Consider the following 26947-nt stretch of genomic DNA (forward strand, 5'->3'; position numbering starts at 1 on the left):
ACTGTAACTGTCAAACTGTAAATAAAATAAATATAGATAAAATGTAATTTGTTTTGTGCGTGTTTTCAGCATTTAAATTTATAATGTTTATTAAATTAGATATTTAAATCTAAAATAAAGTTTTTTTATACGATTCAACCTTCGTTTTTTTTAATTTTATCAAAACCAAATTATAAAAATAAAATAAAATATAATAATACAAACTTCGGCGCGCCGAAGTTAGGTCACGGATTAAGTTGGAGCAACCAGAAACCAATGGCAGCCAACATGACCCACAACCTGCTTGCAAATGAATATAATTTCCCAATTCCCAAACTATTGTATTCGCTTATAGCTATTAGATTATCTTTATCTCCTCTTCTAAATTCTTGAATTCGCCTTTTCCAAACAATATTGTACATGGCAAGATCCATATTTTGAAATATGTACATATGTACATATCTGTTTCACACATATCAAGTTTATTTCAAAATTGTACCACGCCAATGTACGCCCTTCTCGAAAATCATGAAAAATACTAAATAATAATTTTTATTTTCTAGTTAAAATATTTCTCAAATTCGGTCGTAATATCTCACGTTCACGTTCACGTGAAGCGGGAAAGCAAAACTTATAGGCTTTCTGCTTAAATACTTGTATCAAAGAGAATTTATTATCCTGTATTACAATTCGATTTTGAATTATCGCATATCAACAATCTTAGGGGGAATGGTAAGTGTAAGAGTAAACTAGGAATTTTGGGCGTTGTAAGTTTGTTTTGCAGTATTCTCTTATTCCTTGATCAGCTCGTTGACAGCGTTGACGATGTGGCGGGCTGAGATGCCAAACATGTCGATGAGCACGGATGGGGGGCCGGACCGCGGCACAGTGGGCACGTAAAGATGTTTCACAACAAAGTTGCGTTCGCCAGCCAGGGCGCTCAGCACAGCCTCGCCCAGACCACCTTGCCTGTAAGGGAGGAAGAGAATAATGATTAGCAGGATCCATCGATTGAAGACTTATTTATTTAGCACTTACTGGTAGTGATCCTCCACGACGACAACACGACCTCCGCACTGCTTGCCATGCTCGATAATAAGTCCGGCATCCAGGGGCTTGATAGTGAAGGGATCGATCACGCGGACGGTGATGCAACTCTTCTCCAGCTGGTCGGCAGCAGCCAGGCACTCGTACAATGTTATCCCAGCACCTATTAGAAGAACCTCGTCGGAGCTCTTTTGACGCACCACCTTGCCGCGGCCGATGGTAAACGGCTCCTCGTTGTCGTAGATCACGGCTGTGTTGGGACGCGAGGTCCGGATGAAGCACACACCCTTGGTGTTGGCGGCCAACTCCACTGCACGTTCGGTGCTCACCGCGTCTGACGGATAGAAGATGGTGCTGCCCGGAATAGTGCGGAACATGGCAATGTCTTCGAGTCCCATTTGGGAGGGACCATCCTCGCCAATGCTGCAGCCGCAATGAGAGCCCACAAAGTTCACATTCGTCTGCGAGATAGCGCCCATGCGGATCTGGTCAAAGGCACGCGTGAAGAATGTGGCAAAGGTGGAGACAAAGGCCACGGTTCGGCGACGACAGGCGGCACCAACAGCAACGCCAACAAGATTCTGCTCGGCAATAAAGCACTCGATGTAGCGCTCTGGGAAGAGGTTCTTCAGCTTATCGGAGTACGTAGAGTTCTTAGTGTCGCCATCCAGAGCAATCACACGGTCGTTATTCTTGCCGATCTTGGCCAGAGCTGTGCCGTAGGCCAGCCTGGTGGCTATCGAATCTCCCAGCTTATAGGAGGGCGGCGAGCTCAGCTTCACATTGGAGATGTCCACCTCCGGAGCAGCACCAGACTTGCTCACCGGCTTGGGCGTCAATTTTACCTTATCGTTGACGATGAGACCCTCCAGATGCTTGATCACCTGAGCGGCCTTGTCTCCCAGCGGTTTTCCGTGCCAGTTGTCTGCATCCTCGATGTTGGGGAAGTCCTTGCCCTTAAACGTCTTGGCAATGATGGCGGTGGGTTTGCTCTTGGTGATTCCTGCGCAGTGGAAGGCCTTGCACAGCTCCTCGACATCGTGTCCATCGACGACCACGGCATTAAACCCGAAGGCCTCAAGGCGATCCCTGTACACATCTAACTTATGCTGCAGGGAAGTGGCCTCCGACTGACCGAGACGGTTGACGTCGAAGATAACGCACAGGTTGTCCAGTTTATAATGGCCCGCAAAGTGCAGGGATTCCCAGACGGAACCCTCGGCCGACTCACCATCGCCGACGACCACATAGGTGCGATAGTCGGCCTTGTCATAGTTCTTGCCCACATAGGCCATTCCAGCGCCAACGGCTACACCCTGTCCCAGGGACCCAGTGCCCACATCGATGAAGTTCAGACGCGGGGTCGGGTGCCCCTCCAGATCGCTGTCGATCTTGCGCAAGTTGTTCAAGTCCTCGATCGGGAAGAGACCCGCCTCGGCCCAAGCAGCATACAGAATGGGAGCGGCGTGTCCCTTGGACAGGATAAAGCGATCGCTGGAAGGATCACGCGGATGCTTTACGTTCAGGCGCAGCTGCTGGAAGAACAACACGGACATGATCTCGGCCAGCGAGGCGCATGATGTGGGGTGACTGTTGGGAAAGAAGAGAGAAATAACATTTAGAATGTAAGAATATCGCTTTTTTTCTAGGTGAAGGCGAACGTTTTTCGCATTAGAAGTCGACCTTCTCGACGAAGGCTAAAGTACAAAAGGAAAATATATGTAACTATAAATTTAAACTATAAATTTAAACCTTTTAAATAGATTTTTATTAAATATATACCGAAATAATTTGTAAATAATATAAGAATCTTGAGTTTTAGCAATAAGCCTAAATGCAAAGAAGAATGTCTGGAATATCAACATTCTGTTTAATTTCTGTAAATAAGATTCGCTGTCAAGTCTGAGTTCCCATGCGATCAGATTCCGACCGATGAGGTAAATAGCAAGGGGAAAACGTCTGAGCATTGCAGATCTGGCAAAACTCCAACCGCAAGAATAACACCCCACACTCCAAAGCGTAAGGGGGCTCGTCTTACGCCAAGGCATAAACATATAAATAAACCTTGTCGTATACTAATACTTGCTTACACGTTCAATATATGTACATATACGTACAAACGTATGGTGTGACTTGTCTATATGTACCGCAATTCCACACCGGTTTCTAGACCTTGAACTTTCAGGCTCCCAAAAAGAAACCTAAACAAATGTCTCAAAAACCAGACTTGAGTTACACGATCTGTTTGCATGTAATAATACATACATAAACACACACATATGTACATACATATGTATTTATGACGGATCGCACGTTTTTCTATAATCTAGGAGACAGTTTCCAAGTGCGTCCCCAAAACCAAGAACAAATGAAGGTGATCCTTGGTGTCAGAGTGACCCGCCACGACTCGCTTTATTTTATCAATTTTTCGTGATTTCAGATTATCATGCGGGAAACACTCAGTCGAACTGGTCACCTCTATTGGCGTCTAATCGTGCATATCGTTTAGTGAGTAACCAAACGCCGCTTATCTCGCAGGGGTCACATTTAGAGCAAACTAAAACTTATCTCGAAAAAAAAGGAAGACTAATGGAAGCGATAAAAATGTTTCCCTTATCAGCAGCGTCCTCTCTCTTTGAAGTATTTAACCAACAATCTAGGGCCGTCTAATATGGGCTTTACTATAATTACACAAAAAGCGATACAGTCGTAAATCTGAAATGTAGGGGATCAACCCATTAATATTCCCCATTCCTTTCATTCCCATCCCAAGCCGTGGTTTCCAACACTTGCGCTGCCACCAGTTGATACGCTTGTACATATATATGTATGTATGTATTTTATGTATATATATGTATGTATGTACATACATATCTCTCACGCAATAATGTCTGGCGTCGGCTTTTCGAAGCCACGCACAAAACAAAACGAAATTAGAGAAAAAGCAAAAACTTCCAAGGTCACCTAAGGTCAAAAAAATATAAATTTTATAATTAAGGTGAATGCTGCTTATCAGCGGGCACACAGACAAGGGAAAAAATTCGCGAAATAACCGCTGGAAAACACGTGGCTTGGCAACAAAAATGTATTGCCGAAGTAAAGGGGGAGTAAAGTGAAGTTTAAAATATAACTAAGCACTGATTTTAAATAAAATCTAATGGCAAACCAATTGAGACATTCAAAACCCCTCTTAAACAATGTCTCATTCCACCTGTGGGCTGGAGGGGTCACCTTTGCAGCAACAAGTGCAAGGTGCACAACTTTTGGATTTGCAACTCACAAACACAGACACACACACTAGAATATGAACACAGGCTTATACATACATATGTAATTTAATGCATCTTACCCCGATTTCGAAGCTTGGGTGGCGTTGATGGAGTGGATGCGCAATTTCTGTGCAATGTCCTTAAGATCCTGAACGGTCTTAGCTTCGGGCTTGTGGTACGACATCTTGTGGATGTTTATTGATGACTTTCCGTAAGCTTTTGGGATTGGTGATACAACAAAAACTGCTCTTGAACCTTTCAAAGCAGTTGACCAAAGAGTAGTAACGCGTCTATTTTTGCAGACGACAGACAAGAAAAAGAGTCGTAGTTAGGAGCTGGAAACTGACGTCAGACCGCTGCAGCCGGCTTCTGTGAACGAATTGCTCTCGTCGCGGCTGCCTCGGTCCCTTTTACGTTGTAGGGGCGACTTGAAACCATATGTACATATGAATGTACGAACTCGCTGCTGGAAAAAAGCTCTGGAGTTAGGGTTGACAAATCTTTAAAAAAAAGTAAAGCCAAAAACTTTTTAATAACTATGTATGTATCTATGTATGTATCTATGTATGTATCTATGTATGTAAATATGTATAAAGCTAAAAAAAAAGGAAGCCGAGATAAAAATACCCTTGCAGTATGAAATTAATTTAAAATTTGATTATTTTAATGAAACATTAATTTAAAGTAGATTTTAAGAAGTATCTTTTAATTTTTTAATCCAATCCTATCAGAAGGATATAGTCATTAAAATATTAAATATTTTTATTCTTAAAAATTTCCTATCGTTCTTTTGGCATACATATGTACATACATATATGTATATGTATACAATAGAGAGATTAGTTTTTCTGCAAAGTTTCATTCAGACAGCTCAAAAACTGAGGGACTAGTTGGCGTAGAAACGGAAAGACGGACGGACAGTCGGACATGGCTAAATCGACTCGGCTGTTGATCCTGATGAAGAATATATGTATATATTTTATTGGTGCAAAGGTATAAAAATACAGTTATGATAAAATTGAATAAAAATAGTTTTTTATAAGATAATATCGACTGTATTTACAAATATTGTACTATTTTTTCATGTTTATCGACAACCCTACAGAAAGACAAGCTTTTCTCGTCTGGGCTGAAACTAGAACGAGATACAATCAGTGATGTCATTTCTTTCTGGGTAGAAAAAGCTGAATCAACAACAAAGTTTGTATTCCCTTTCACTTTGTAATTTAATCATTAATAATCGATCAATTTTCGTCAAATAAATTGAAAAAGAAACAGAAACATACATATAAAGCATACAAAAATTTGATTTTGAAAAAAACATAAACATAAAACATTTTATCAATGATGTCTTATTACCATTGAAATATCTCGATATCTTTTTTAGAATATGATAAAATTTGATTAATCGGAGCATTTATTAATGTAAATTTGTACATATGTAATTTTACAAACTTTTAATTTTTCTCGCCGAGGTTGATCTTTCTGGAGAGCTCGTGCTTTCCGCTATTTTAAATTTTTAAAAACACACTTTTATAAAAAAAAGCCAAATCTAACGGGAAGAGCGAAAATGGCATCACTGACAGTCTCTTCGTATGTGTCTCTTCTCTACCGGTTTCCCTCCCGCGTCACTTGCAAACGAAACTGACAATGGTCGCCCAACTCTTAAGACCTTCGATAGCTCAGTTGGTAGAGCGGTGGACTGTAGTTGTTGGAAATAATTGCGATAGAAATCCATAGGTCGCTGGTTCAAATCCGGCTCGAAGGATGTTTTTTTTATTAATATTTTTTTGTTTTTTTTGTTTTTATTTTGCTTTTAACAAAAATATATAGAACTATACAAAAAAATTGGTCTTATGGCGGGCTCCTGCGGTAGAACCCGAATTTTCACCGTGGAACCAATGATTCTGCCTTGCTTGCCGGCTGGTCTAGTGGCTAAGGCATCCGACTGTCAAACTGGGTAGCATGAGTTCAAATCCTGGTCAGACGTTAGATTTTCTTCTTTTTTTTAAACCCTTGCAGGGTATTAAAATTTTAGTCAGAAGTTTGCAATCCAGTGAAGGATACATTTCCGACCCTTTAAAGTATATGTACATATTCTTGATCAGCAGCCGAGTCGATCTAGACATGCATGTCTGTCTTTCCGTATATTATATTATATTTGCTTATGTATATCTTAAAAATGAAAATATGTTGAAAAACAGCGAAGTTATACTTATATTTTTAAAAATTTGTCGATCTTTTGTATGGCAGCTATATGATATAGTCGGTAGATTCGGCCCGTTAGGGGCCGATTTTCAAAATGGCACTTTTCGGGAGAGCGCCGTAAACTTTTTGATACTCATACATATGTACATTTAACACCAGCCGGCTGTATAACTTCGTCAATTTTGCTATGATCGAAGTAAAACTTGGACGCAATATACTAAAGATATTGAGCCATTACATATTTCAAATTACATATTTCTCTTTGAGAAGTTTGTCATGTAATAAATTAAATTAATAAAAAAAAACCAATTAAACTCTCATCAATATTTACCGGAAAATATTACCTTTCTATGCACGGATAAGAACGCTTCACCTAATGTCGTTAAAACGAGCAATCGCAGTCAACTCAGTGTCGTGAAAAATTACCTATTTATTAGACCGATATTGTTCGAAAGTCTCAAGAAACGGCTAAAAATAGAGTAACACCTTACGCTCTCTCTTTCAATCTTTGACTCCCTCTCTCTCTCTCTCTCGGGAGGCAAATTGACAATGGTGAACGATTCGACAGACCTTCGATAGCTCAGTTGGTAGAGCGGTGGACTGTAGTTGTTGGGAAGAATTGCGATAGAAATCCATAGGTCGCTGGTTCAAATCCGGCTCGAAGGATTTTTTTTGCTATCTATATACATACATTTGTACATATATGAAAATTTTTTTATTGGGTTTTAATATTTGTTTCTATAAAGAAAATGGATTGTTTTAAATGTATGTTTCCTAATTAAAAAAAAAATTCTTTCATAAAAGTTTTGTAAACATATTATAAAGGGTATGCACTTTTTATATTTGGAAAATATATTTATAAATGTCTTTTAATTTTTCTTTAAATGAAATGATGATGTCAAGTCTAATGTAAATACAGAATGCTGGTCAACTAAATTTATGGTCGTATTACGTAACTAAATTGACTTTCAGTAAATACAATTTATCAACTACAGTAGTTGGAAAGAATTGCAATAGAAATTCCTAGGTCCGCTGGTTTAAATCCAACTCGAAGGTTTTTTTTTCATAAATTTTTTTTTTCTTACCTTCTGACTATATTTTTCTCTTCTTTCTTTTAATTCAAATAAGAAAGAAATAAATTAAATAAGTAATAAGTATTGCAACAAAATTAAAAGAACGTCAACGATTTCATGTAGTTTTAAAATGACTGAGGCTGCAAATTGTAGATTTTGATATTAATGACACCTAACTAAAAGCCTTACTTGGTTCCATCTAGATCGAAAAGTAAAATATGTCTAAGAATAAATCGGAGTAGAGATATATAAACAGTTTTTATTTAATAATTTAGCGTGTTCTTTTATTCATTTTATGCGCACAAGTCGTTTTACTTGTCACAAATACAAATAAATACATATATTTTGTCAAGATCAAATATCTTGTCAATATCAATTTTTGCCTCAGTTGCATTTGCCCGTCCTCAAAATTGAACTAATACATAAATTAGTTAGCAAAATAGTCAACATTAACAATAGTTTCAAATATACAATTCTTGCCCTCAACTACCGTCCATCTATTAAATTCCAACTTGATGCATCGTTTTCTACGTTAAATACGAATTTATAAAAATAGGCATATTATATATTTATGTACTTATGTCTTGCTATTCGGTAATTAGTTCTAAACAACAATATGCTTTGTGCACACATTTCGTCAAAGTTCAGTAAAAGCTGCTGCGAGTGCACAGATTTTTAGAGTTGGCAGCACGTTGATCGCTCAGCTACATATATCGTAATATTTATTTATAGTATTGTATTTTACAAGCAGAGGTTCAAATAAATTACAAAATAATGGCATCAACAACATAAAAAACAATTCTCACAAGGAATTTAAAAAAAAAGTTAATTCGGTCCACTATTATCGCACAATATATGTATATTACAATTGAAGAAATTAAATATCACTAGCTTAAAAGCGTTTGAAACGTGTAAAAGTAAAGGCAAATAAATTATAATACAAAAAGGATGAGTTGTCGTTGATTTGCTTGGGCTCAGTCTAGGGCGATACCCTGTATCCACGCGCTAAGATCGCTGCCGTCCGACTCCATTATAATCTCATCCGGTTCTTCGCTGGCCAGCAAATGCTGCGCTGCCGTCCGGCCGCTCAGGTAAGCGCCGTGCACGGTGGAGTAAAAACTGGAATGCGTGTGCTCTCCGGCGAATACGATGGCGGGCTAAACGGAAAACAAATGGGATATAGGATATTTATAAGGGATTCAATGATCGGGGCTCACCTTTGTGGCCTGAGGCGTGGAATACAGGGGCTGAGCCAGATTCTCAATGTCCTCCTGGGTGGCTCCCACAGGTATTGAGGTGTAGGCTCCGCCCGTAAAGTCTTGGGACTTCCAACTAGTGCTAAAATGAAAAGAATTTGTTTAAAAACGGATTTTAATTATGATAGGACTATGTAATGTTTACATTAAGGATTCAAAGTATTTCTTACCACAAACATTGCTTTGGCTTGGGAACGTACGGATCCTGTAGAAAATTTCGCAAGATCTCCGTACACTTCTCCGCCACCACCTCATGTGACAGCTTCTCCATGTACTCCGCCTCCCGTCCGGAGACCCAAGCCAGGAGAAGCGTATCTGTTATCTTGGCGAACGAGTAGATCTTCTTGAACCAGTTCTTGCTAAGGTATGCCTCGCTGGCTAGCTCCTCCTCGCTGCTGTTCATGTCGCGCTTGTCGTCGTCCCACAACAACATAATTTCTGATACATCGGCACTGAGAAACGGCCGCTCATACTCCAGAAAGATCTTGTCGACGGTGCCGAACATGAGATTCTCAATGGACTCCTGCTTGTATTGCGGTAACTCCGGATCAAACAGAGAGCGGTGTGTGGACTTCAGGACGCCGAGCGGAATGGTGCATATCACGTGTGTGGCGTGAAACACCCGGCCGTCCTCACAGTCGACGCGCACATTGCCAGCTGGATAATCACAATTGCTACTGGAGTTGGACTCCACGGATTCGCCGCGAAGTCCACCGGTGGGAACTTCGGTCACCGTCCGCTCCGAGTCGTCGGAGTGTTCATCTTCCGAGTGCTCGTCGACTGTCTCCAGACCTGTAAATGTCTTTTTCCGCTTCCAGTGTATCTTCTTTACCGGACATTTAGTTACGATAGATTGCTTGGGTATCTGGGCGCCCAGAGGTCTCAGGATGGAGCTATATCCGGAGGGCAGCACAATGTTGCCTCCCTGCAGCTCCGTGTAGCTGCCTGCGAAGGTAGGACATTTTTATATTCCGTACAATATACATATATGAAATCCTAGAAATGTCTTACCCAACTCGAGGAGATCCACCTCGTCCATGTTGTTGCAGCCGGTAATGCAAGTCTCGCGCTTGAGCAAGCAGTTAAATATGGACTGCTTCAGGCGCTTCTCTTTGGGATCCTGCACGGCGCTCAGAAAGATTTCTATCTCATAGTTTATGTGCTCACCCACGCTGTGAATGTCTGGCGGGGGGCTGTACTGGCAGAGGAAATACTCGTCGCAGCGTCTCAAGAAACAGACGTACGCCTCGTAGATCTCCTGCAGCACACTGAACGGCACCTGGTGCCCATCCTCCGTTGTAGCCACTACTTTGTGAGGCTTGGGAACGTTGACAACACTGACCAGACCATGTTGCACGGCTAGCTCAAAGATAGGATTACCCAAGACGCCGTGTATCCAATTGGCTCCCAGCTCAATCTAAGACATAAATATGAGACATTGGAATCAGCAATAAAATTAAATTCATTTTGCAAAGCTTTGGTATAATAAAAATAGATAATTGCCATCAACTCGCCGGTTACACACTGATAAGAACTGACCTACATGATTAGATAAGATATATAAAATAATAATTTAAATTTAAATTATCATAATTTAGTTTGAAGAAAATGTTCGTGTGAAGATTAAATGTTCGAATTAACAGATAAAGCAGGTATAAAAGCCTTGCAAATACACAATTACATAGTACAATAGTGACTGCAGCAAATTAGACCTGTTATGTAGGATTTTCATGCCAAATAATTAGGGCTACGTGATCGTGGGCCCGCAGTCCCGTGCCTTTTGGGGGCATTGCACCAGAAACGTCACCATTAGTTTAATTGAGAAAGTCATATCTTATCTTAAAATGCTTGACCAAAGAAAGTTGTATAACAAAATAGGTTTAAAATGTGCCTTACGGGAATAGTTTACTAAAATAATAAAAAACGGCAGTGGGAATGGGAATGTACAAAATTATGTAAATTGTTTGAAAATCCATTTTTAGACTATGAAACAGCAACAATAGCAAAACAGGAACAGAAAGGCTACATCTCCTATATAAAAATAGCATTAATTGAAAAGCACCAACAGCTGACCGACTGCGCAGTGCTTGGAAAAATCTATAATCAACGGCGGGCAGGCGAGGAAAATGTTACAGCATGGCCTCCGTTTTTCTTTCGAGCCACGAGTTCTATACCGTCGTCCTATTTAGTTTGTAATGGGGCTTACATAACGTCTTGTCGTACCTTTTGATTGTTGCTGATCGGTATGGACACAATCCGTCCGCCCACCCGACCTCGTGCCTCCAAGATGAGGAAATCGTCGCAGCCGTTCTGCAGGAGATGATTCGCGGCGGATAAGCCGGCCATGCCGGCTCCAATGATCACAATCTTCACGGTGGAACTGTTAGGGAGTGGGTCACCGGCCCCGCCGTTACCGATGGCGCCACCGCTGACCCCGCTGGTCGCTCCAGTGGCCGGAATATCCGACAATCCCTCCTCCGTGGGCGATGGCGCGGGTGTGGTGGGCTCCTCCTTGTCACCCATTGCTACACAACTCTCCTTATGTGCATATGCGAGTTAGTTTTTGGATGCCTTCTGTTTATTTTTGTTTTCGGTGTTAAAGCTTTTCACGCCTCATTTTCGTACACTTTTCTCTGAGTCGAGACTGTTTTGACGTTTTGACAGCCGTCCTGCCAATTGGAGAAGGGAAACGCGAACAGCTGATCGAATGGGGCAGCTTTGGTTATCTTTTTGGTAAAACGCATAGTTTGGTACACAAGTTTAAAATAGTTAACAATTTTTTAAAATTGTTAAAAAAAGTTTTTATATTAAGTTTTAGTCAACGTTTAATATCAGCTGATGTCTACAGGGCTGCCGGAGTTTGTGGAGTAGAAGTAAATAGACAGCTCTGGCAACGTTGGTCGTCGGAGCATGAGCGACCAAAAGTACCAGATCGTCGATGGCAAAGGGGGCAAGAATTTCTGCATATAATCTGGCAGCACGGGCGCCAGGAAGGTGTTTCAGTGTGACCAATCGTTGCGGAAGAGAAATATCCATTTGGGTCTCTTTCAGCGATTTGGATGGAAAAGCAGGCAGACCAACTACACTACACACTTTTGTGTAAATAATTAATACCCATTTCGCGATCCGTTAATACGACAAATGTAAACAACGAGATATGTGATTGGCAAGTGCACCTGCAAAAAAAGATAAACTCGCACTATGGCCGACGCCTACTGTCTCACGAATTTTATTGATTTTTCGCTGTCGCTGTCGCTGCCACTGAAGCATCACAACCGTATCAAGGTGAGCAATCTCACCTGAAATCCGATAGCAGACCGTTCATTAGTAACCACCCCCCTCCGCAGTACACCTGCTTCGACATATCCGACAGCTACATCATCTTTGGAGCCTCTTCCGGATCGCTTTACCTGTTCAATCGCACCGGAAAGTTCCTGCATTTGATCCCGAACAAGCACGGAGCCATTACTAGTCTCAGTATCTCAGCGAATAGCAAATATGTGGCATTTTCAACCCAGCGCTCTCTGATCTGCGTCTACGCAGTGAACCTGTCCGCCCAGGCCACGCCGCAGGTGATTTTTACACATTTGGACCAGACGGTGCAGGTGAGCTGCATCCAATGGACGCAGGACGAGAAGCAGTTCTACTATGGCGACTCCCGCGGACAAGTCAGCCTCGTACTGCTTTCCTCGTTCATCGGCCACAGCCTGCTGCTCAACATGACCGTGCATCCGCTGCTCTACCTGGATTCTCCCATTGTCCAGATAGACGACTTTGAGTCGCTGCTGCTGGTGTCCAACTGCACCAAGTGCATTCTGTGCAATACAGAGTACGAGGAGTATAAGCAGGTGACTTCTGTCGTCCTTATGAATCTTGTAAGCTTATTCTCAATAACATAGATAATAATTATTCGTTTTAACGTTCTCAGATTGGGAACCGTCCTCGTGATGGCGCATTTGGTGCCTGCTTCTTCGTCTCACCGCAGGAATCACTTCAGCCCTCTCGCATCTACTGCGCCCGTCCCGGAAGCCGAGTGTGGGAGGTAGACTTTGAAGGTGAGGTGCTGCAGACACACCAGTTTAAGAGCGCTTTGGCCACCGCACCAGCGAGGATTCAGCGACCGGGGAGCGGCACGGACGAGCTGGACGCCAACGCCGAGCTGCTGGATTATCAGCCGCAGAACCTTCAGTTCGCCAAGGTTCAACGGTTGGGCGAGGATTTTCTCTTGGCTTTCACGGAACTCGGATTGTATGTGTTCGATGTGCGACGATCAGCGGTGGTGTTGTGGTGCAATCAGTTCGAAAGGATTGCGGATTGCCGGTCGTCCGGCTTGGAGATATTTGTGTTTACCCAGTCAGGCGCCCTGTACAGTGTCCAGCTGCAGACACTTCAATCGCACGCCGTTTCCCTGATTCAGCAATCAAAACTGCTTCCGTGCGCAAACTTACTCCGCCAGCATGTGCGTTATTTTGCGGACAAGGCACGCGAGGACTACGAGCTGAAGCAGCTAAATGCACTGAAGCAGCTACTCATTGAGAGACAGGAATACGAGCTGCTGAACGATATATCCGTGATATTTGACGCCATAACCCAGTGCACGGGCAGTGCATTGGACACTCACAGTTCCGGAGGCAGTTCCGCCACCACAGAGCGCAGCTTGAGCGGCAGTGCAGTGAAACCGACCCCTAAGGGAGTCTACGTACTGGAAAATGCATTTTGTGACAATTTGAAGCAGCCTCCCAAGTCTGGGCAGTTCAAGGATGCCCTTCTGACAGTCACGGGGAAATTTGGCAAGAACATCATCAAATACAAGTTCAATATTTTCGCCGAGGAGCAGCAACAGTTGGTGAGAGAACTAATCCCAGACAGCGAGCGTTCGCTTCCCTTTAAGGACATCAAAGCGCGTTATGAATCGGGAGCTGAAGATCTGGAGGAGGAGGAGATTGTCAGACGGTGCAGAAGACCGGCTCCCCAAGCCCCTCACATCAGTCCCGAGGAGAAGACCCTGTACAATCTCTACCTGATCGCCAAAAGCGCAAAATTCAGTCGTACACAGTGCGTCGACCGATACAGGGCTGTGTTCGATGAGTATGCAGCGGGGGAATTGGTGGCTCTGCTGGAGAAACTGAAGAATATGATGGTGGAGCACGGCGATACTCCGGAGCAAGCAGAACGAAACTGCTACGAGATGTATTTCGACTATCTGGACCACGAGCTGATATGGGAAGTAGATGATGCAACCCGGGACCACATTGCTGCAGGTTTCGTGTTGGTCAACGCTCCAGGGAACGCTGAGATCGTTAGGTGTGAGCACTGCTCCTTCCCACTTCGATTTGACACTTCCTGTCAGTATCATGAGCTTGGAGCGGTGCTCCTCCGATATTTCTGGTCCCGCGGAGAGCAGCTCAAATGCTTCGACGTGGTTCAAGCTGTTCCGGCTCTCCTGGACGTCTTAGCTAAATTCTATTTAGCCGAACAGAATCTAACCAAAGTAGTGGCCATCGTCCTGAACTACGGCCTGCCCGAGCTTTTAGCCGATGTGGGCAAGCAACTAAGCGTCGGGGCATGGGCTCGCTGCTTTGAGCAATTCGTGGAACTGCAACGCGGACGGCTAGTGTGCGCCAATTGCGAATGCGTCTCCGGCGTGGAGCAGGAGCCACTGGGTCGCCACTTCTTCTACAGCTGGAACTGCTTCCTTAACATCGCGTTGGACCACATGGCTGCCGGGGATACGCTTGCTTTGATCTTCAAGTGGAGCTCTTACATTCCGAACGACGCCATTGACCGGGAGTTTTATTCCCGCTGCCTGCTCAAGGGCTAGAAGATGGAGCTACGTTACACATACATACAAATGTATACAATACTACAATAGCCATATTTATTGTTTCCACTATGTAATCTCAAGCTAAGGCCAATACCAAAAGCATTTATTCTATATGGACATGTACACACCCACGATATGTATATTCTAATTAGACGAGTGCATGAATATAAACGAGAGTTCGAGATATTCTTTGTGTGTATATTTATGGGGAAAATTTAATTCATTTTTCAAAACTTTTAAAAATTAAAACGAGAAAAAAACGCAAAAAGCCAGCGACGCTTTATATCACAAATATGGGGAAAGCCATTGTCGCTTGAAAAATCAACTACACCTCAGCATACACAAAAACTTTTGGCCCAAATCGATACAAAATTTCAACTGCCCAGCCTTATTTCTCTTCCAGTATCCAAGTCTACAAGCGAGGAGCGATTGACGACTCAAAAAAGCAATAGCCCGCAAAATTAACACAACAATCTGGCAGCTACGAACCAACCGAATTTTAACTATAGCGTCTGCGATACCTCTGCAAAGTCAACGCGATCAGTATTTGTTTTCAAGGTTACTAGTATATATTTCCCTCTTTTTTTAGATAAACTGGGTATTCCTGAATTACTAAAAATATCGGGGATGTTTCGCGATAGCCGTTATTTTCAACTGAAAACATCTGTTCCCATGCTAACTGCTTAAAATATCTATTAACGATCGCGATACTTTGCCGATTTTATCAGTAATTCAATCGTCAAGAGAATACCCACCCTTTAGTAATTTTCTTTAAATTACTCATGGACTTGTGATGGAGAAACCTCGATGTAATAAGGAATTTAAATTATTTAAAAACATAATTTTTCAGCCATAAAAAAGCGCGTCGTGACGTTGCCAGACTGTGCGAGTATATTGCCTCCATCATTCACACTCCAAGTCATTGTACAGGCTTAAAATTCTCGATTTGAATGTATTGCTCTTGGTGGCGTCCAATCTGATGAGTTTTTTAGCAAAAACCTTTATAGCCTTTAAAAAAGTCCTTTCGAAATGATGCTGCCACATTTTTCAAAAATATTTTTCTCTTAAAAACATCGATATATTCATATACATTTCTCCCATCCCCAATTTTTAGACACGCGTCTGAAAGCGAAGAAAAAACGTGAAATCGTCGGAAAAGCAGAATTTTCCAAGCCCAGCAGAGTTGCAAAGTGCTTGTAATTGTCGTGGCACAAGCAGGCCGATACGGAAACGTCTCAGTTTCAAGCCGAACAAAGGAACTCTGTGCGAGAGTAGGAGAAAAGAGAAAGAAAGAAATCGAAAAAGTACAGAACCCAGACATCGTTCCAAATTTTACACGAGAACGCAGTAGCTTGTGGAACGTAAGAAGTAGTAGTCGGAAAAACTAAGAAAAATCGTATAGACACAAAGTGCAACACAAACACAACGATCATATACATTTTTTTGTCGGAAATTGCAAGTGTGCACCCCAAAAAACGCAGCGTAACCTTTGCAAAATTTTCCTAAACGGAAAGCAAGAAAAAAAAAGCAACTGATTGGAGGATAATATGAGTAATGCTATTAACCAAAATGGCACAGGTCTAGAGCAGCAAGTAAGTAAAGTGAGAGGGGTGGAAATATACTACACATGAAAAAAAGTAATGTTCAACTATATGTATATCTGAGTGAGTGTGTGTGTGTGTGATGCGGCTAGTGGACAATGTTCGGCTAAAAATTTATTGATTTCATAACACTAATGTCTCGTATCGCTCTTTTACAACAGTGAATCAAGTACATGATAGGAATTGCTTGCAAGTGTGTGTGGCCCAAGTTCTTCTGCTTCGTCATTCCAATTTGTAATTTCTTTTGTATAATTTTTGCTCGCTTGCCTCCAAATTTGACATATGTACATATGCATATATGAAAGTTTCCACTCGCCATCAATGTGTGTTAAATGTGTGAGCAGTGCCGCTGTTCTAAGGCTGAGTATGTGTGTGTGTGTGTGTGTGTGTGTGTGTGCGTCTGGTCACACTTCTCTCCTGCTCTCCCGCTTGCGCGCACATGTGGAAGCTGAGTGTCGTAAATAGGGTTGCAAGGGGTTCAAAATGTTTGTTTTATTCAATTTTTGAATTATTTGTATTATTTGTTGTCAGAAAAACCTTAACAACTAACTTAACGAAATTTAAAATTGACAACAGTTATAAAACGTGCAGCGTTTTTGACCAAGATCTATGTCTGAACATAAGTTCCACGACCGGGCTTACTGTTCTACCACCACAGCTGAGATTAATTTTTCTATGTGGTGGTGATCCGCTCCTCTGTTTTTGTTTTTGTTGTGTTGCTAGGCGGCCTCTCTTTGTGTAACAACCAGCCTGTAAGTGAGAGTGAGATAAGTGGGATGGCATCGAGGGAAAGAAAGAGAGAGCGGCTCGTTGCTGACGAAAAGAATATGTACGAAAATCAAAATCTAAGCTTTAAACTAGTTGCGCCTCTCTCTCTCTCTTTTTACATATATGTCTGTACATAATGTGGCGGAGATTTTCGCTTATGCATACATATACATACATATGAATGTATACACGTTGCGCTAGAAAGAACAAGAAGTGAAATAACACATGTTGCTAAGCGGGAACAGAAAACTTGGAGGTTTTGGAGAACATTTCCAATGGAAAACGGAGTTGCAATCTATTGAACTTGATCTTGAATATATTGTAGTTGTAAAGCGGGGAAAAATAGTACCATCAGACATTTTGTGAACTAGAGCTGGGAAACCATCGATAATGACACCATTCGATATTTAAGCAAGTCTATCCACAAATGAAATTGTGTTACCATTGCTAAACATACGCTAAAACTCTGTAGTTGTGGCGAAGGCACACTCTTTATTCTGAGATTCAGTTAATATTTTTCCAATATTGCTTTAAAAATTTAAAATTTTCTCATAAGTGCCAGGTAACATTTCTCTAATATTCAAATTCAAATCGTAACATTTAAATGTTTAAAATCGGCCGATCCAGTTTGCCAGAATCTGGTTGAGCATGGCACCTTTTTTCAGTGCAGTACTTCAGCATCCTGTATCTAAGAAAATTTCCATTATTTCAACTTAACAAAAAAAAAAAAAAAAAAAAAAAAAAAAAAAAAAAAACTTAAAAAATAAATACTGCTTTTCTTATGCGCTCTTCATTCTGGTAAGGGTGAACCTTTTGGAAACTAGGAAACACTAATAAAAAGAAAGAAAAAGACGCCAAGCTGAATAAAATAGTTTTTTAAAAAACTTGTTCATGTCTTAAGGTGGGCGATTTGTTGTCGAACTCCAAGCTTTACATTCGGTGTTTTAATGCAGAATATAACTTACGCTCTTCTTTAAATCTTTCAGGTTGCTGGTCTGGACTTGAATGGCGGCTCGGCTAACTATAGCGGCCCCATAACAAGCAAGACTTCCACTAACTCTGTCACCGGTGGTGTGTATGTGCCCCCGCATCTTCGTGGTGGTGGTGGCAACAACAACGCAGCGGACGCAGAGAACCAGGGCCAAGGACAAGGTCAGGGCCTCGACTCGAGAGCCGCGAATCCGCGCCAGGACAGCAGGGATCCGCAGCAGCCTCGCGGCGGAGGCGAATACCGCAGGGGCGGCGGCGGCAATCGCGGCTTCAATCGCCAGAGCGGTGACTACGGCAGCTTTGGTAGCGGAGGAGGCGGACGACGTGGAGGTGGTCGCTACGAGGATAACTACAACGGTAGGTTCAAAATACAAGCAAGTTAACATTTGTTCGCGCTTATTTAATCTTAACTCAAACACCTAATCTTAAACGATCTGCTTTTAATGCAATTCATTAAGACTTAATTTGTCGTTGCCACTTAATTTAAACGGAGTTCAGATATCGCCCACCATAAATGACTCAACTCAACTCCTTTCAGAGGGATTCCTTTTACAAACAAAAAAAAAAAAAAAGTATGAAGTATTTTATAGTAGTATAGTATGCCAGATAAATATCCATGGCAACCTTGCTCAGAACCACAAACTGACGCCTTTTTGGAATTGCCTGAATGTGGGGCAAGCGCGTGCCATAAACCGCATTTATTTAATTGTTTGTTTATAAGCAAAAATATAAATTAGTAATATGCAGTATCAATTTCGGCAGTCTCAAGCCCTTTTTAACTTCGCTTTTGTCATTTATATAAATTTTACTTTTACAATTTGAATACTAAATACAATTTGAATACTATTCTAAAGTACTCTGACGACGAAAATGATACCTGCGAAAATTGAATGGCGTTGCTAGATCAAGAGAGTAAACAGCTGATATCGTGCTATAACAATAATTCATTTGATTTATTTATACACCCCTAATGGAGGGAAAGTTGAAGGAAAAAAGTTGATCGTAGGTCTGTTGGTGTTCAATGTATGAGAATCACAAAGTTTAAAGCGCTCTCCTGAAAAATGCCATTTTGAAAATCGGTGTACACGATAACTCATAATCTACTGAACCAATTGGTTTGAAATTAGGAACAAAACTTCTTTAGATAAATCTACAGGTACTCACGTCGAGCTTTTTTTAATTTTTAATTTTATAATATTTTTTTTTTAACAAATTAACTAATTTTTTGAGTCAAAAATCGGTGTTTTGACTTCAAATTTTGATAAAAATGGGGAAAAAATTTTAAAAATAAAAACGCTTCGACAAAAACGCTCGGGACACTTATCCTTTAACGAATGAGGCATACTTTTTGTAGATCGGATGATTCTGTGGACAGTTAGGATGTACACCGCAAACCAACTTTTTTTGGAAGCGACTCGGGAGATTCCCTATAACTCCTCTACTTCTAAATATTTTTCAGTACAAAATTTATCAAAAACTATTTAAATGTTGTGTTATTATATGGTATTTAATTCATTAACGTAATTTTAGCCGTTTTGCCACAATAATTTGTTGAAAAGTGGCCCGTATTGCACCGAATTAACCTTTGATTTTTAATAACAATATATACACCTGTGTTCACTGAAATAGCAGTGCCCCACGACCTGCACGTTTAAGATTGGAAAATACTATTACAAACACTATTTTCATAAAATTTTTTTTCATAGAGGCTTAGTGTATTTAATTATTAACAATACCACAATCATTTAATTTAGGTAACAGAAACCTTATAGAAGATGTAGCTAATAACAACAAAAAAGGTCTATATTATGCCGATCATTGAAATAGCAGTGAAAAACTAAAACTCTTCATAAATTTAAAAATATCGTATAAGAAACCTATTTCTTCTTAAATTCTAATTGACTATGATCTAATATTTTGTTAATTAGCATTTAGAAGCTATCATAGCCTCATACCTGGGTGGCATGGAGTCCACCAAGTCTTAGCAACGCTTGAGGGGAATATGGCCTCATTTCTCTTGCACAAATTGCCAAAGCTGCGGCTTAGAAGTCGGAAACTTCTTTAATACGTAGCCCTTGATGTCCCCCATAAGTTTTCGATCGGATTTATATCCGGGGACTGTGCAGGCCATGGCATTGCATCCACTTTTTCATTAAGAACCCACTCCTTGGCCACCTTGATGGTATGATTAGGGTCACTGTACTGCTGAAATGTCCAAATTAATGGCATATTTTCCTCAGGATACAGCTGCAAGACAGTTTTTAATATTTGGATATAAACATAATGGTCTTTGATCCCACAGATCATATATACGGGACCTACAACGTTGTATGAAAAGTATACCCAAACCATGATTTTTAGGCCACCATGTTTTACTGTCTTCAGCGTATGGTTTGGAGGATACTATCTATTTGGAGGTCGACGGACATATTGGCTTGTCCTATTCCACCAAATAAAACCAGTTTGGAGTCATTTGTCCAAAGGATATTACGCCATTTGAATAGTGGCAGTTCAAGTGGCTATTGGCGAACTCGGATCTGGCCTTGATATGCCTTTAACCAAGCAGTGACATTTTTCATGGACTTCGCGAGTCTAAAATTTATTCAATAAGTCCCCGGCGAATGGTCCCATGACTGATTCCCATGCCAATTCCTGCTCATATATCCCTAGAGGATGCAAAAGGACGAGCTTTGCTGAAGCGAAGTTCGCGTCGAGCCTGTACAATTGTGGTTTTGCGAACGTACCTCGTTTTTTTTTGGGTTCGGTTAATATTTTATGATTTATAAACTATTCTAAAATAACAATTTGAAAGATTTGGAGTCTCTTTACATGTTTTGCCCTTCTTTCTAGGCTAAGTAATCTGATACCTTTCTCTCATGGAGCAGTGAGGTCCTGCGCCCACAAAAATATTTTTTTTTGCGTTGTAAAGGTGTATTATAGTATAAACTATAATAACGACCGTAATTAAACTCATTTTTTACAAAATTAAAAGAAATTTCGGCACTTTTTGCGAAAGAAAAACAAATACTGCTATTTCAGTGATCGGCTAAAAAGAGCTGCATATGTGAAAAAATATCAATAAAACATAAAAATAGAGCAAATCTAACGGAATTTTTTCTCGATTCTTATCTTTAGGTTCCATTTTACAAAAACAATGTGCAATAGATCAGCTTGCAAAAAGGAATATGTACAAAAAAACGTTTTGAAGTTGTTCCTCTGTCGCACTGCTATTTCAGTGAACACAGCTGTATTTATTTTTAATTTGATCCATACAAGAGAATTGTTTTTTTTTTTGCAGTGTGTTTTATTTTCAATAGCACACTTTTAAGTGAAAGTCCCTCTAGTCCAAGAATTTTAAAAGAATTTTTTTGTCGCTTAGCGTTTCTGGAATTTTACTTACCTTCTCATCTAAATCTTTTGAAGGTGGTGAATTCGACTCTCGGCGCGGCGGTGACTGGAATCGCAGCGGAGGTGGTGGAGGTCGCGGCTTTGGTCGTGGACCCTCATATCGCGGCGGAGGTGGTGGAAGCGGAAACGCTCTCGACGAGCAGACTGGTGAGGACGGCCAGCAGCAGCAACCGCAGCAGCCGCGCAATGATCGCTGGCAGGAGCCAGAGCGCTCTGCCGGGTTCGATGGCGGGGAGGGAGGACCACCCGGCGGCGGTGGCGGCAACAGAAGCTACAACAACCGGGGAGAGCGCGGAGGCGGCGGCTACAATAGCCGGTGGAAGGAGGGCGGCGGAGGCAACGTCGACTACACAAAGTTGGGAGCTCGGGACGAGCGCCTGGAACAGGAGCTGTTCGGCGTGGGCAACACGGGAATCAATTTTGACAAATACGAGGATATACCCGTGGAGGCGACGGGTCAGAATGTACCCCCGAACATCACATCGTTCGATGATGTGCAGCTGACGGAGATCATCCGCAACAACGTGAACCTAGCACGTTATGACAAACCGACACCGGTGCAGAAGCACGCTATCCCGATCATAATCAGCGGCCGAGACTTGATGGCTTGCGCTCAAACTGGATCTGGCAAGACGGCCGCCTTTCTGGTGCCGATTCTTAACCAGATGTACGAGCACGGACACTCGGCTCCGCCGCAGAGCAACAGGCAGTACAGCCGGCGCAAGCAGTATCCGTTGGGTCTGGTGCTGGCGCCAACCCGCGAGCTGGCCACCCAGATCTTTGAGGAGGCCAAGAAGTTCGCCTACCGTTCCCGGATGCGCCCTGCGGTGCTGTACGGAGGCAACAATACCAGCGAGCAGATGCGCGAACTGGACCGCGGCTGCCACTTGATTGTAGCTACACCTGGTCGCCTGGAAGATATGATCACGCGTGGCAAGGTGGGGCTGGAGAACATCCGGTTCCTAGTTCTCGACGAGGCGGATCGCATGTTGGACATGGGCTTTGAGCCACAGATCCGTCGCATTGTCGAGCAGCTGAACATGCCGCCCACGGGGCAACGCCAGACGCTTATGTTCTCGGCCACATTCCCTAAGCAGATCCAGGAACTGGCCAGCGATTTTCTCAGCAACTACATCTTCTTGGCTGTGGGTCGTGTGGGCTCCACCTCCGAAAACATTACGCAGACGATTCTGTGGGTCTACGAGCAGGACAAGCGCTCCTATTTGCTGGATTTGCTCTCGTCCATCCGCGATGGCCCCGAATACTGTAAGGACAACCTGACTTTGATCTTTGTTGAGACGAAGAAGGGTGCCGACTCGCTGGAGGAGTTCCTGTACCAGTGCAACCATCCGGTGACCAGCATTCACGGCGATCGCACCCAGAAAGAGCGGGAAGAGGCCCTACGCTGCTTCCGATCCGGCGACTGCCCCATCCTGGTGGCTACCGCTGTGGCCGCCCGTGGCCTGGACATTCCGCATGTGAAGCATGTCATAAACTTTGACCTGCCGTCGGATGTGGAGGAGTACGTCCACCGGATCGGTCGTACTGGTCGTATGGGTAACCTCGGAGTTGCCACATCATTTTTCAATGAGAAAAACCGCAACATTTGTTCCGATTTGCTGGAGTTGTTGATTGAGACAAAGCAAGAGATTCCAAACTTCATGGAGGACATGAGCTCGGATCGCGGCCACAGCGGTGTCAAGCGGCGCGGAGGTGGCGGAGGACGGTACGGCGGCGGCTTTGGCTCAAGGGATTACCGTCAGAGTTCCGGCGGCGGTGTAGGTGGGGGCGGTGGACGTAGCAGCGGACCGCCTCGGAGCGGTGGATCTGGAGCCGGCGGTGGAGGGAACTACCGCAGCAATGGCAACTCGTATGGTAAGTGGGACCAGCCAAAGTTCCATGCTTAAATATAGATAATAAAACGATTTGTTTTCCACAGGCGGAAACTCTGGAGGCGGCGGATTCTATGGCGGCGGTGGAGGTGGCGGATCCTACGGTGGCTCTTATGGTGGCGGTGCCTCGCACTCGAGCAACGGACCCGATTGGTGGGGTCAATGAGCAAGGCCCCAGCCTCAGCTTCAGGCGAACTTCCTGGGCCATCAGCATCAGCACCAGCAGCAGCATCAGCAGTCGTCGCCCCGTAGTCACTTTCGCAACTAACACTAACTGGAGAATACAAAGTCGATAAGAACTATATTTGTATATCCACACGCACGTGTATACAATATATAGGAACAGCAAATGTGAAGGAGAAACTGTCTGTACGCAGCGCAACACAAAACAAAACACGAAAAATATACAAAAGCTAAAACAACAGAAACAGAGTCGGGCACCCTCCACCTCCACCCCTTACCAATAATTTACTCTCACAACCTTTAAGCCCAGGAGCGAGCATTCATAATAAATTGTGCAAATCCAACGCGAAAGTATATTACATTCATGAATAGGCAGCCCAAAAACAAGACTCCGGTCCGCACTCCCCATCCCCATCATCGGTCTATATTATGGAATCAAGAGTATATATCGATGGATATGCATACATACATATTACAAATATGATAAACACAACCACAGAAATATTAAGAATATTTAAGCAACAGATACAATTTGAATTTTTGTCCATAAGTTGTAACACTTCTCTCAAACATTTTCTTGAAATTCTTTAATACAAACAAATATATAGACTACTATATACTGTGTCGATATCAGATCAAGATGATGAAAGCGCAAACCTTGAACTTCAATTGATGATTTTAAACGACAAGAAACCATAAAATAGTAATAAATATATATATAATAAAATATATAAATCGAGATATATAATGTACTATATGAAGCGAGAAACCAACACAAAACAAAAAATATTAAAAAACGAAGTTTGCTAAACTTAAATCTAAAAATTTAGCAAATGAAAAAGAGATCTGGTTTGATTTTCATTCATAGTAATAAGTTTTATGGTTTATGGGCAGAGTTTTAAATGCATGTACGGGCTTTGGTTTCTGAGCTTTCGTCGATCCACTGAGGGGACTATCTTCATTTTGTGTTGATGGATTCTACTTCTTCTAAGCAATGAATTATAATTGTTCTATGCTTGGAATTAAATTGAAAAAAAGCGCAAACAGAAGCCTCAATAACTAATAAGAATAAATAAATAAAGGAACGTCGACCGTTATGCGAAGGCCGACAGGCTTTACAGAGCATGTGAACGGGTCATCCGAAGACAATAAAATTACTAAGATGAGTAATGCGATACGACTTTTTTGCTTCAGGCGCTCCAAAGCCACTAAGAGGGCGGTCTGGAGCCAGCCTCTTGTAAGCATACAGCCCATTTTATTTTTAGATTTTTACGCTCTCAACTTTGTGAGATTGTCGCAGCCAACTTAAAAAATTTTCGCGTACTGCAAGCTGAATGTATGGCCGTTACTCATCTTAGTTGTTCTATTGTCTTTGGTTCACCTCTGACTCTTTGCCCAAAGGATCTCTATGTCCTAAGGTATTATTTGGTGAGAGTTAAAACAGATCAACTGCTAGTACAGAGTTACCCCTAGACGACGAATTGCGTGGGTTAGTGACCCCTCAGAAGCTCCACTGCGAGAGCTTTGTCACCCAGATTCTGGTCTCCAAAGCTTTAACTGTGCACTTTTTAGCAATCAGCCCAATTGAACGTGCAAACTGAGGACACAAGCAAATTGGAGTGCAGCAAACATCAAAGAGGAAGTGATGACGATCGTGGCTGCCGGGCCTGCCTTCCTCTTTCTAATTAGATTAGATTAGACAAACCTGATTAGTTTGCTCTGGCGTTTTCTGGAGGACAGGGGGAGCAGGCCAACAAGTCGATTCTTTTATTTGCGTTTGCCCTGCCAGTTAAATTTATTTGAAGAGCAAAGCTCGGAGCTGTTCGACCGGTGGGTTGATTCCCGTGGGGCCACACCCGTTTTGTTTATTTCGGAGATCGGCAGCCAATTTTTGGTGCATACTGTGAATGCGAATAAGTGTGTTTATTTCGTAGAGTTCGCTAAAATAACCGGACATGCAGAAGCCACGGCATCATGGATTTTGCTGGATGTTGCTCCTCCTTGGTTCTCTAATCGCGACAATTATATTGGCCTTTAGCTACTGGATGTTTTTGCCTGGCGAGGTGCACTTTTGGTCAATAATATCGAGGAATTACAGTGGTTCAGATATCATAAAGTTCTCTATGCCACCAGCTTCAGTGCCTGAGGAACTTAAGCTGAGGCAACGTCCCCCGTTCGTGTACCAGATACTACATTAATAGAGTCGCAGAATATCGTGTATACGCTATGTAATCTTATGCTAGTTTAACAATAAATGTACAGAGAAAATGGTTGTCATCGCAAGGCTTTTGGTTCAGACGTCCGACTTTTGGTTGAGAGCAGCATAGCCCACAGGGATCTCCTTCATTTCGGTTTGCAGGCAGAGGAACTCGCCGCCTATGCACATTATCGTGCCGGTAATGACGTTGAGCAGCCACCAGGACGCGTTGGCGGGAAACGAGCGGTTGTACCACCAGCATATGACCAAGTGCAGGATGTGGAAGGTGCAGCTTCATAAGCCGGAGACAGGGAAAATTATATTATTAGAAGAGTATGATGCAATTAAATACAAAACAAGAACGAAAGTTGATACTTCCCGACCGGATAGTTTCTATGACAACTTTAGGACAAAGAGAGATTTCGATTCAATGATCATTATTACATTGATATATGACAGTTTTGTATATAATAAAAGGATCCGACTTTGATAAAATTTACGTCGAGAAAATGGAGGCTCTATTACATAGTCATACTTTGACGAATGAAAATAAAGAAAACCGAGTTTAGATAAAAAATATGTTGAACAACAATGAAGCTAAAAAGACTATGTGGAGAGGCAGACTAGTTTGAGTAAACAGACAGTCGGACGGCCGGACAATGTACCTTTACAGATGTAGGAAATTTGTTTTTAGGCTCGGAAATTCCTTTTACTGCGTGCCTAAGTTCTGCCCAGGATTATAACACCCTTGGAATAGAAAAATAAAAATACATATGTATTTATCTGAGTAGCACACCTAAAGTCGAGACAGAGCTTGGCCCGCCTAACGATGCACCACAAAGCCGTGGAGGCCAGGAACGCATTCAGCACAAAGGCGCAGATGACGAGTCGTCCGCCAAGGTCGTATATGTGTATCTCCTGGAAGGACAAACAGAATATTAAAGGGCTGCAGAGATAGTAGATTGCAACGCCAGTATATGTACATGGTACTCGAATAAGTGATCCAGACTGTAGTTGTCCCCGGAGAACTTGTTGGCCACGAACACCAGTAGACCCAGAGTGAAGTACACGCAGAACTGCATCGACAGGATCTGCGAAATCAGGAGCGTGGGATCCCATTGCGTATTGCGAAACGTGCCGCCCTTCATGGCCTTATTTTACTCAAATGCGACCATAACAAATGAATTGACTCAACAACTAGAGACGGCACAATGCAGTGTTATCGATAAGCCAGGCGGCTGGTTTCTCTTTC

The 26947-nt window shown here is 42.4% G+C and overlaps 6 protein-coding genes and 2 non-coding genes across 10 annotated transcripts; 5 read left to right on the top strand and 3 right to left on the bottom strand.

Annotated features, from left to right (window-relative positions):
• Positions 1-630: 630 nt before the first annotated feature.
• LOC108083198 (transketolase-like protein 2) lies at positions 631-7737 on the bottom strand. Of its 3 annotated transcripts, none has more exons than XM_070286310.1 (4): positions 7589-7737; positions 4376-4761; positions 1018-2616; positions 631-948 (listed from the first exon to the last, which is right to left on the bottom strand). In XM_070286310.1, exons 2-4 carry the CDS (start codon positions 4477-4479, stop codon positions 771-773), a joined length of 1881 nt encoding a protein of 626 aa, XP_070142411.1. In that variant the 5' UTR covers positions 4480-4761; positions 7589-7737; the 3' UTR covers positions 631-770. The 3 variants fall into 3 exon arrangements, with proteins under 3 accessions (XP_070142411.1, XP_070142412.1, XP_017034390.1); XM_070286311.1 differs by having other exon boundaries at positions 4376-4758; positions 7589-7735; XM_017178901.3 differs by lacking the exon at positions 7589-7737 and having other exon boundaries at positions 4376-4770.
• On the top strand, positions 5967-6063 carry TRNAY-GUA (transfer RNA tyrosine (anticodon GUA)). The gene is made up of 2 exons: positions 5967-6003; positions 6028-6063. It is a non-coding gene; the product is annotated as a tRNA-Tyr (tRNA).
• TRNAY-GUA (transfer RNA tyrosine (anticodon GUA)) lies at positions 7073-7169 on the top strand. The gene is made up of 2 exons: positions 7073-7109; positions 7134-7169. It is a non-coding gene; the product is annotated as a tRNA-Tyr (tRNA).
• A 678-nt stretch (positions 7738-8415) lies between the features above and the next one.
• Positions 8416-11616, bottom strand: LOC108083199 (peroxisomal N(1)-acetyl-spermine/spermidine oxidase). Its single transcript, XM_017178902.2, has 5 exons — positions 11056-11616; positions 9844-10249; positions 9003-9777; positions 8794-8914; positions 8416-8733 (listed from the first exon to the last, which is right to left on the bottom strand). The coding sequence occupies exons 1-5, from the start codon at positions 11353-11355 to the stop codon at positions 8551-8553; spliced, it is 1785 nt and encodes a 594-aa protein (XP_017034391.1). The 5' UTR covers positions 11356-11616; the 3' UTR covers positions 8416-8550.
• A 238-nt stretch (positions 11617-11854) lies between these two features.
• Positions 11855-14842, top strand: p (WD40 repeat domain-containing protein pink). The gene is made up of 3 exons (XM_017178875.3): positions 11855-12117; positions 12180-12680; positions 12761-14842. The coding sequence occupies exons 1-3, from the start codon at positions 12034-12036 to the stop codon at positions 14651-14653; spliced, it is 2478 nt and encodes an 825-aa protein (XP_017034364.1). The 5' UTR covers positions 11855-12033; the 3' UTR covers positions 14654-14842.
• Positions 14843-14954: 112 nt separating this feature from the next.
• bel (ATP-dependent RNA helicase bel) lies at positions 14955-24343 on the top strand. The gene is made up of 5 exons (XM_017178876.3): positions 14955-15214; positions 15771-16248; positions 18012-18372; positions 21439-23298; positions 23363-24343. Exons 2-5 carry the CDS (start codon positions 16204-16206, stop codon positions 23479-23481), a joined length of 2385 nt encoding a protein of 794 aa, XP_017034365.1. The 5' UTR covers positions 14955-15214; positions 15771-16203; the 3' UTR covers positions 23482-24343.
• A 735-nt stretch (positions 24344-25078) lies between these two features.
• Positions 25079-25781, top strand: LOC108083185 (uncharacterized). The gene has a single exon (XM_070287405.1). The coding sequence runs from the start codon at positions 25454-25456 to the stop codon at positions 25694-25696; it is 243 nt and encodes an 80-aa protein (XP_070143506.1). The 5' UTR covers positions 25079-25453; the 3' UTR covers positions 25697-25781.
• Sys1 (Sys1 golgi trafficking protein) lies at positions 25697-26898 on the bottom strand. Its single transcript, XM_017178881.3, has 3 exons — positions 26679-26898; positions 26492-26613; positions 25697-25987 (listed from the first exon to the last, which is right to left on the bottom strand). The coding sequence occupies exons 1-3, from the start codon at positions 26841-26843 to the stop codon at positions 25792-25794; spliced, it is 483 nt and encodes a 160-aa protein (XP_017034370.1). The 5' UTR covers positions 26844-26898; the 3' UTR covers positions 25697-25791.
• Positions 26899-26947: the final 49 nt, after the last annotated feature.

This window comes from Drosophila kikkawai, chromosome 3R (assembly GCF_030179895.1).
Source record: "Drosophila kikkawai strain 14028-0561.14 chromosome 3R, DkikHiC1v2, whole genome shotgun sequence".
Taxonomy (NCBI): Eukaryota; Metazoa; Arthropoda; class Insecta; order Diptera; family Drosophilidae; genus Drosophila; species Drosophila kikkawai.

Excerpts from the sequence above, each read along its gene's own strand:
- LOC108083198 (XM_070286310.1), bottom strand. The coding sequence starts at position 4,479 with ATGTCGTACCACAAGCCCGAAGCTAAGACCGTTCAGGATCTTAAGGAC. Across the intron at positions 2,617-4,375 it reads ACCCAAGCTTCGAAATCGGG|TCACCCCACATCATGCGCCT; the intron begins GTAAGATGCATT and ends CTTTCCCAACAG. Across the intron at positions 949-1,017 it reads GTCGTGGAGGATCACTACCA|GCAAGGTGGTCTGGGCGAGG; the intron begins GTAAGTGCTAAA and ends CCTCCCTTACAG.
- LOC108083199 (XM_017178902.2), bottom strand. The coding sequence starts at position 11,355 with ATGGGTGACAAGGAGGAGCCCACCACACCCGCGCCATCGCCCACGGAG. Across the intron at positions 9,778-9,843 it reads GGTGGATCTCCTCGAGTTGG|GCAGCTACACGGAGCTGCAG; the intron begins GTAAGACATTTC and ends CTACCTTCGCAG. Across the intron at positions 8,734-8,793 it reads CCACGCCTCAGGCCACAAAG|CCCGCCATCGTATTCGCCGG; the intron begins GTGAGCCCCGAT and ends TTTTCCGTTTAG.
- p (XM_017178875.3), top strand. The coding sequence starts at position 12,034 with ATGGCCGACGCCTACTGTCTCACGAATTTTATTGATTTTTCGCTGTCG. Across the intron at positions 12,118-12,179 it reads AGCATCACAACCGTATCAAG|TACACCTGCTTCGACATATC; the intron begins GTGAGCAATCTC and ends CCCCCTCCGCAG. Across the intron at positions 12,681-12,760 it reads AGTACGAGGAGTATAAGCAG|ATTGGGAACCGTCCTCGTGA; the intron begins GTGACTTCTGTC and ends TAACGTTCTCAG.
- bel (XM_017178876.3), top strand. The coding sequence starts at position 16,204 with ATGAGTAATGCTATTAACCAAAATGGCACAGGTCTAGAGCAGCAA. Across the intron at positions 16,249-18,011 it reads GCACAGGTCTAGAGCAGCAA|GTTGCTGGTCTGGACTTGAA; the intron begins GTAAGTAAAGTG and ends TAAATCTTTCAG. Across the intron at positions 18,373-21,438 it reads CTACGAGGATAACTACAACG|GTGGTGAATTCGACTCTCGG; the intron begins GTAGGTTCAAAA and ends AATCTTTTGAAG.
- LOC108083185 (XM_070287405.1), top strand. The coding sequence starts at position 25,454 with ATGCAGAAGCCACGGCATCATGGATTTTGCTGGATGTTGCTCCTCCTT.
- Sys1 (XM_017178881.3), bottom strand. The coding sequence starts at position 26,843 with ATGAAGGGCGGCACGTTTCGCAATACGCAATGGGATCCCACGCTCCTG. Across the intron at positions 26,614-26,678 it reads ATCACTTATTCGAGTACCAT|GAGATACACATATACGACCT; the intron begins GTACATATACTG and ends TTGTCCTTCCAG. Across the intron at positions 25,988-26,491 it reads AAGCTCTGTCTCGACTTTAG|CTGCACCTTCCACATCCTGC; the intron begins GTGTGCTACTCA and ends CGGCTTATGAAG.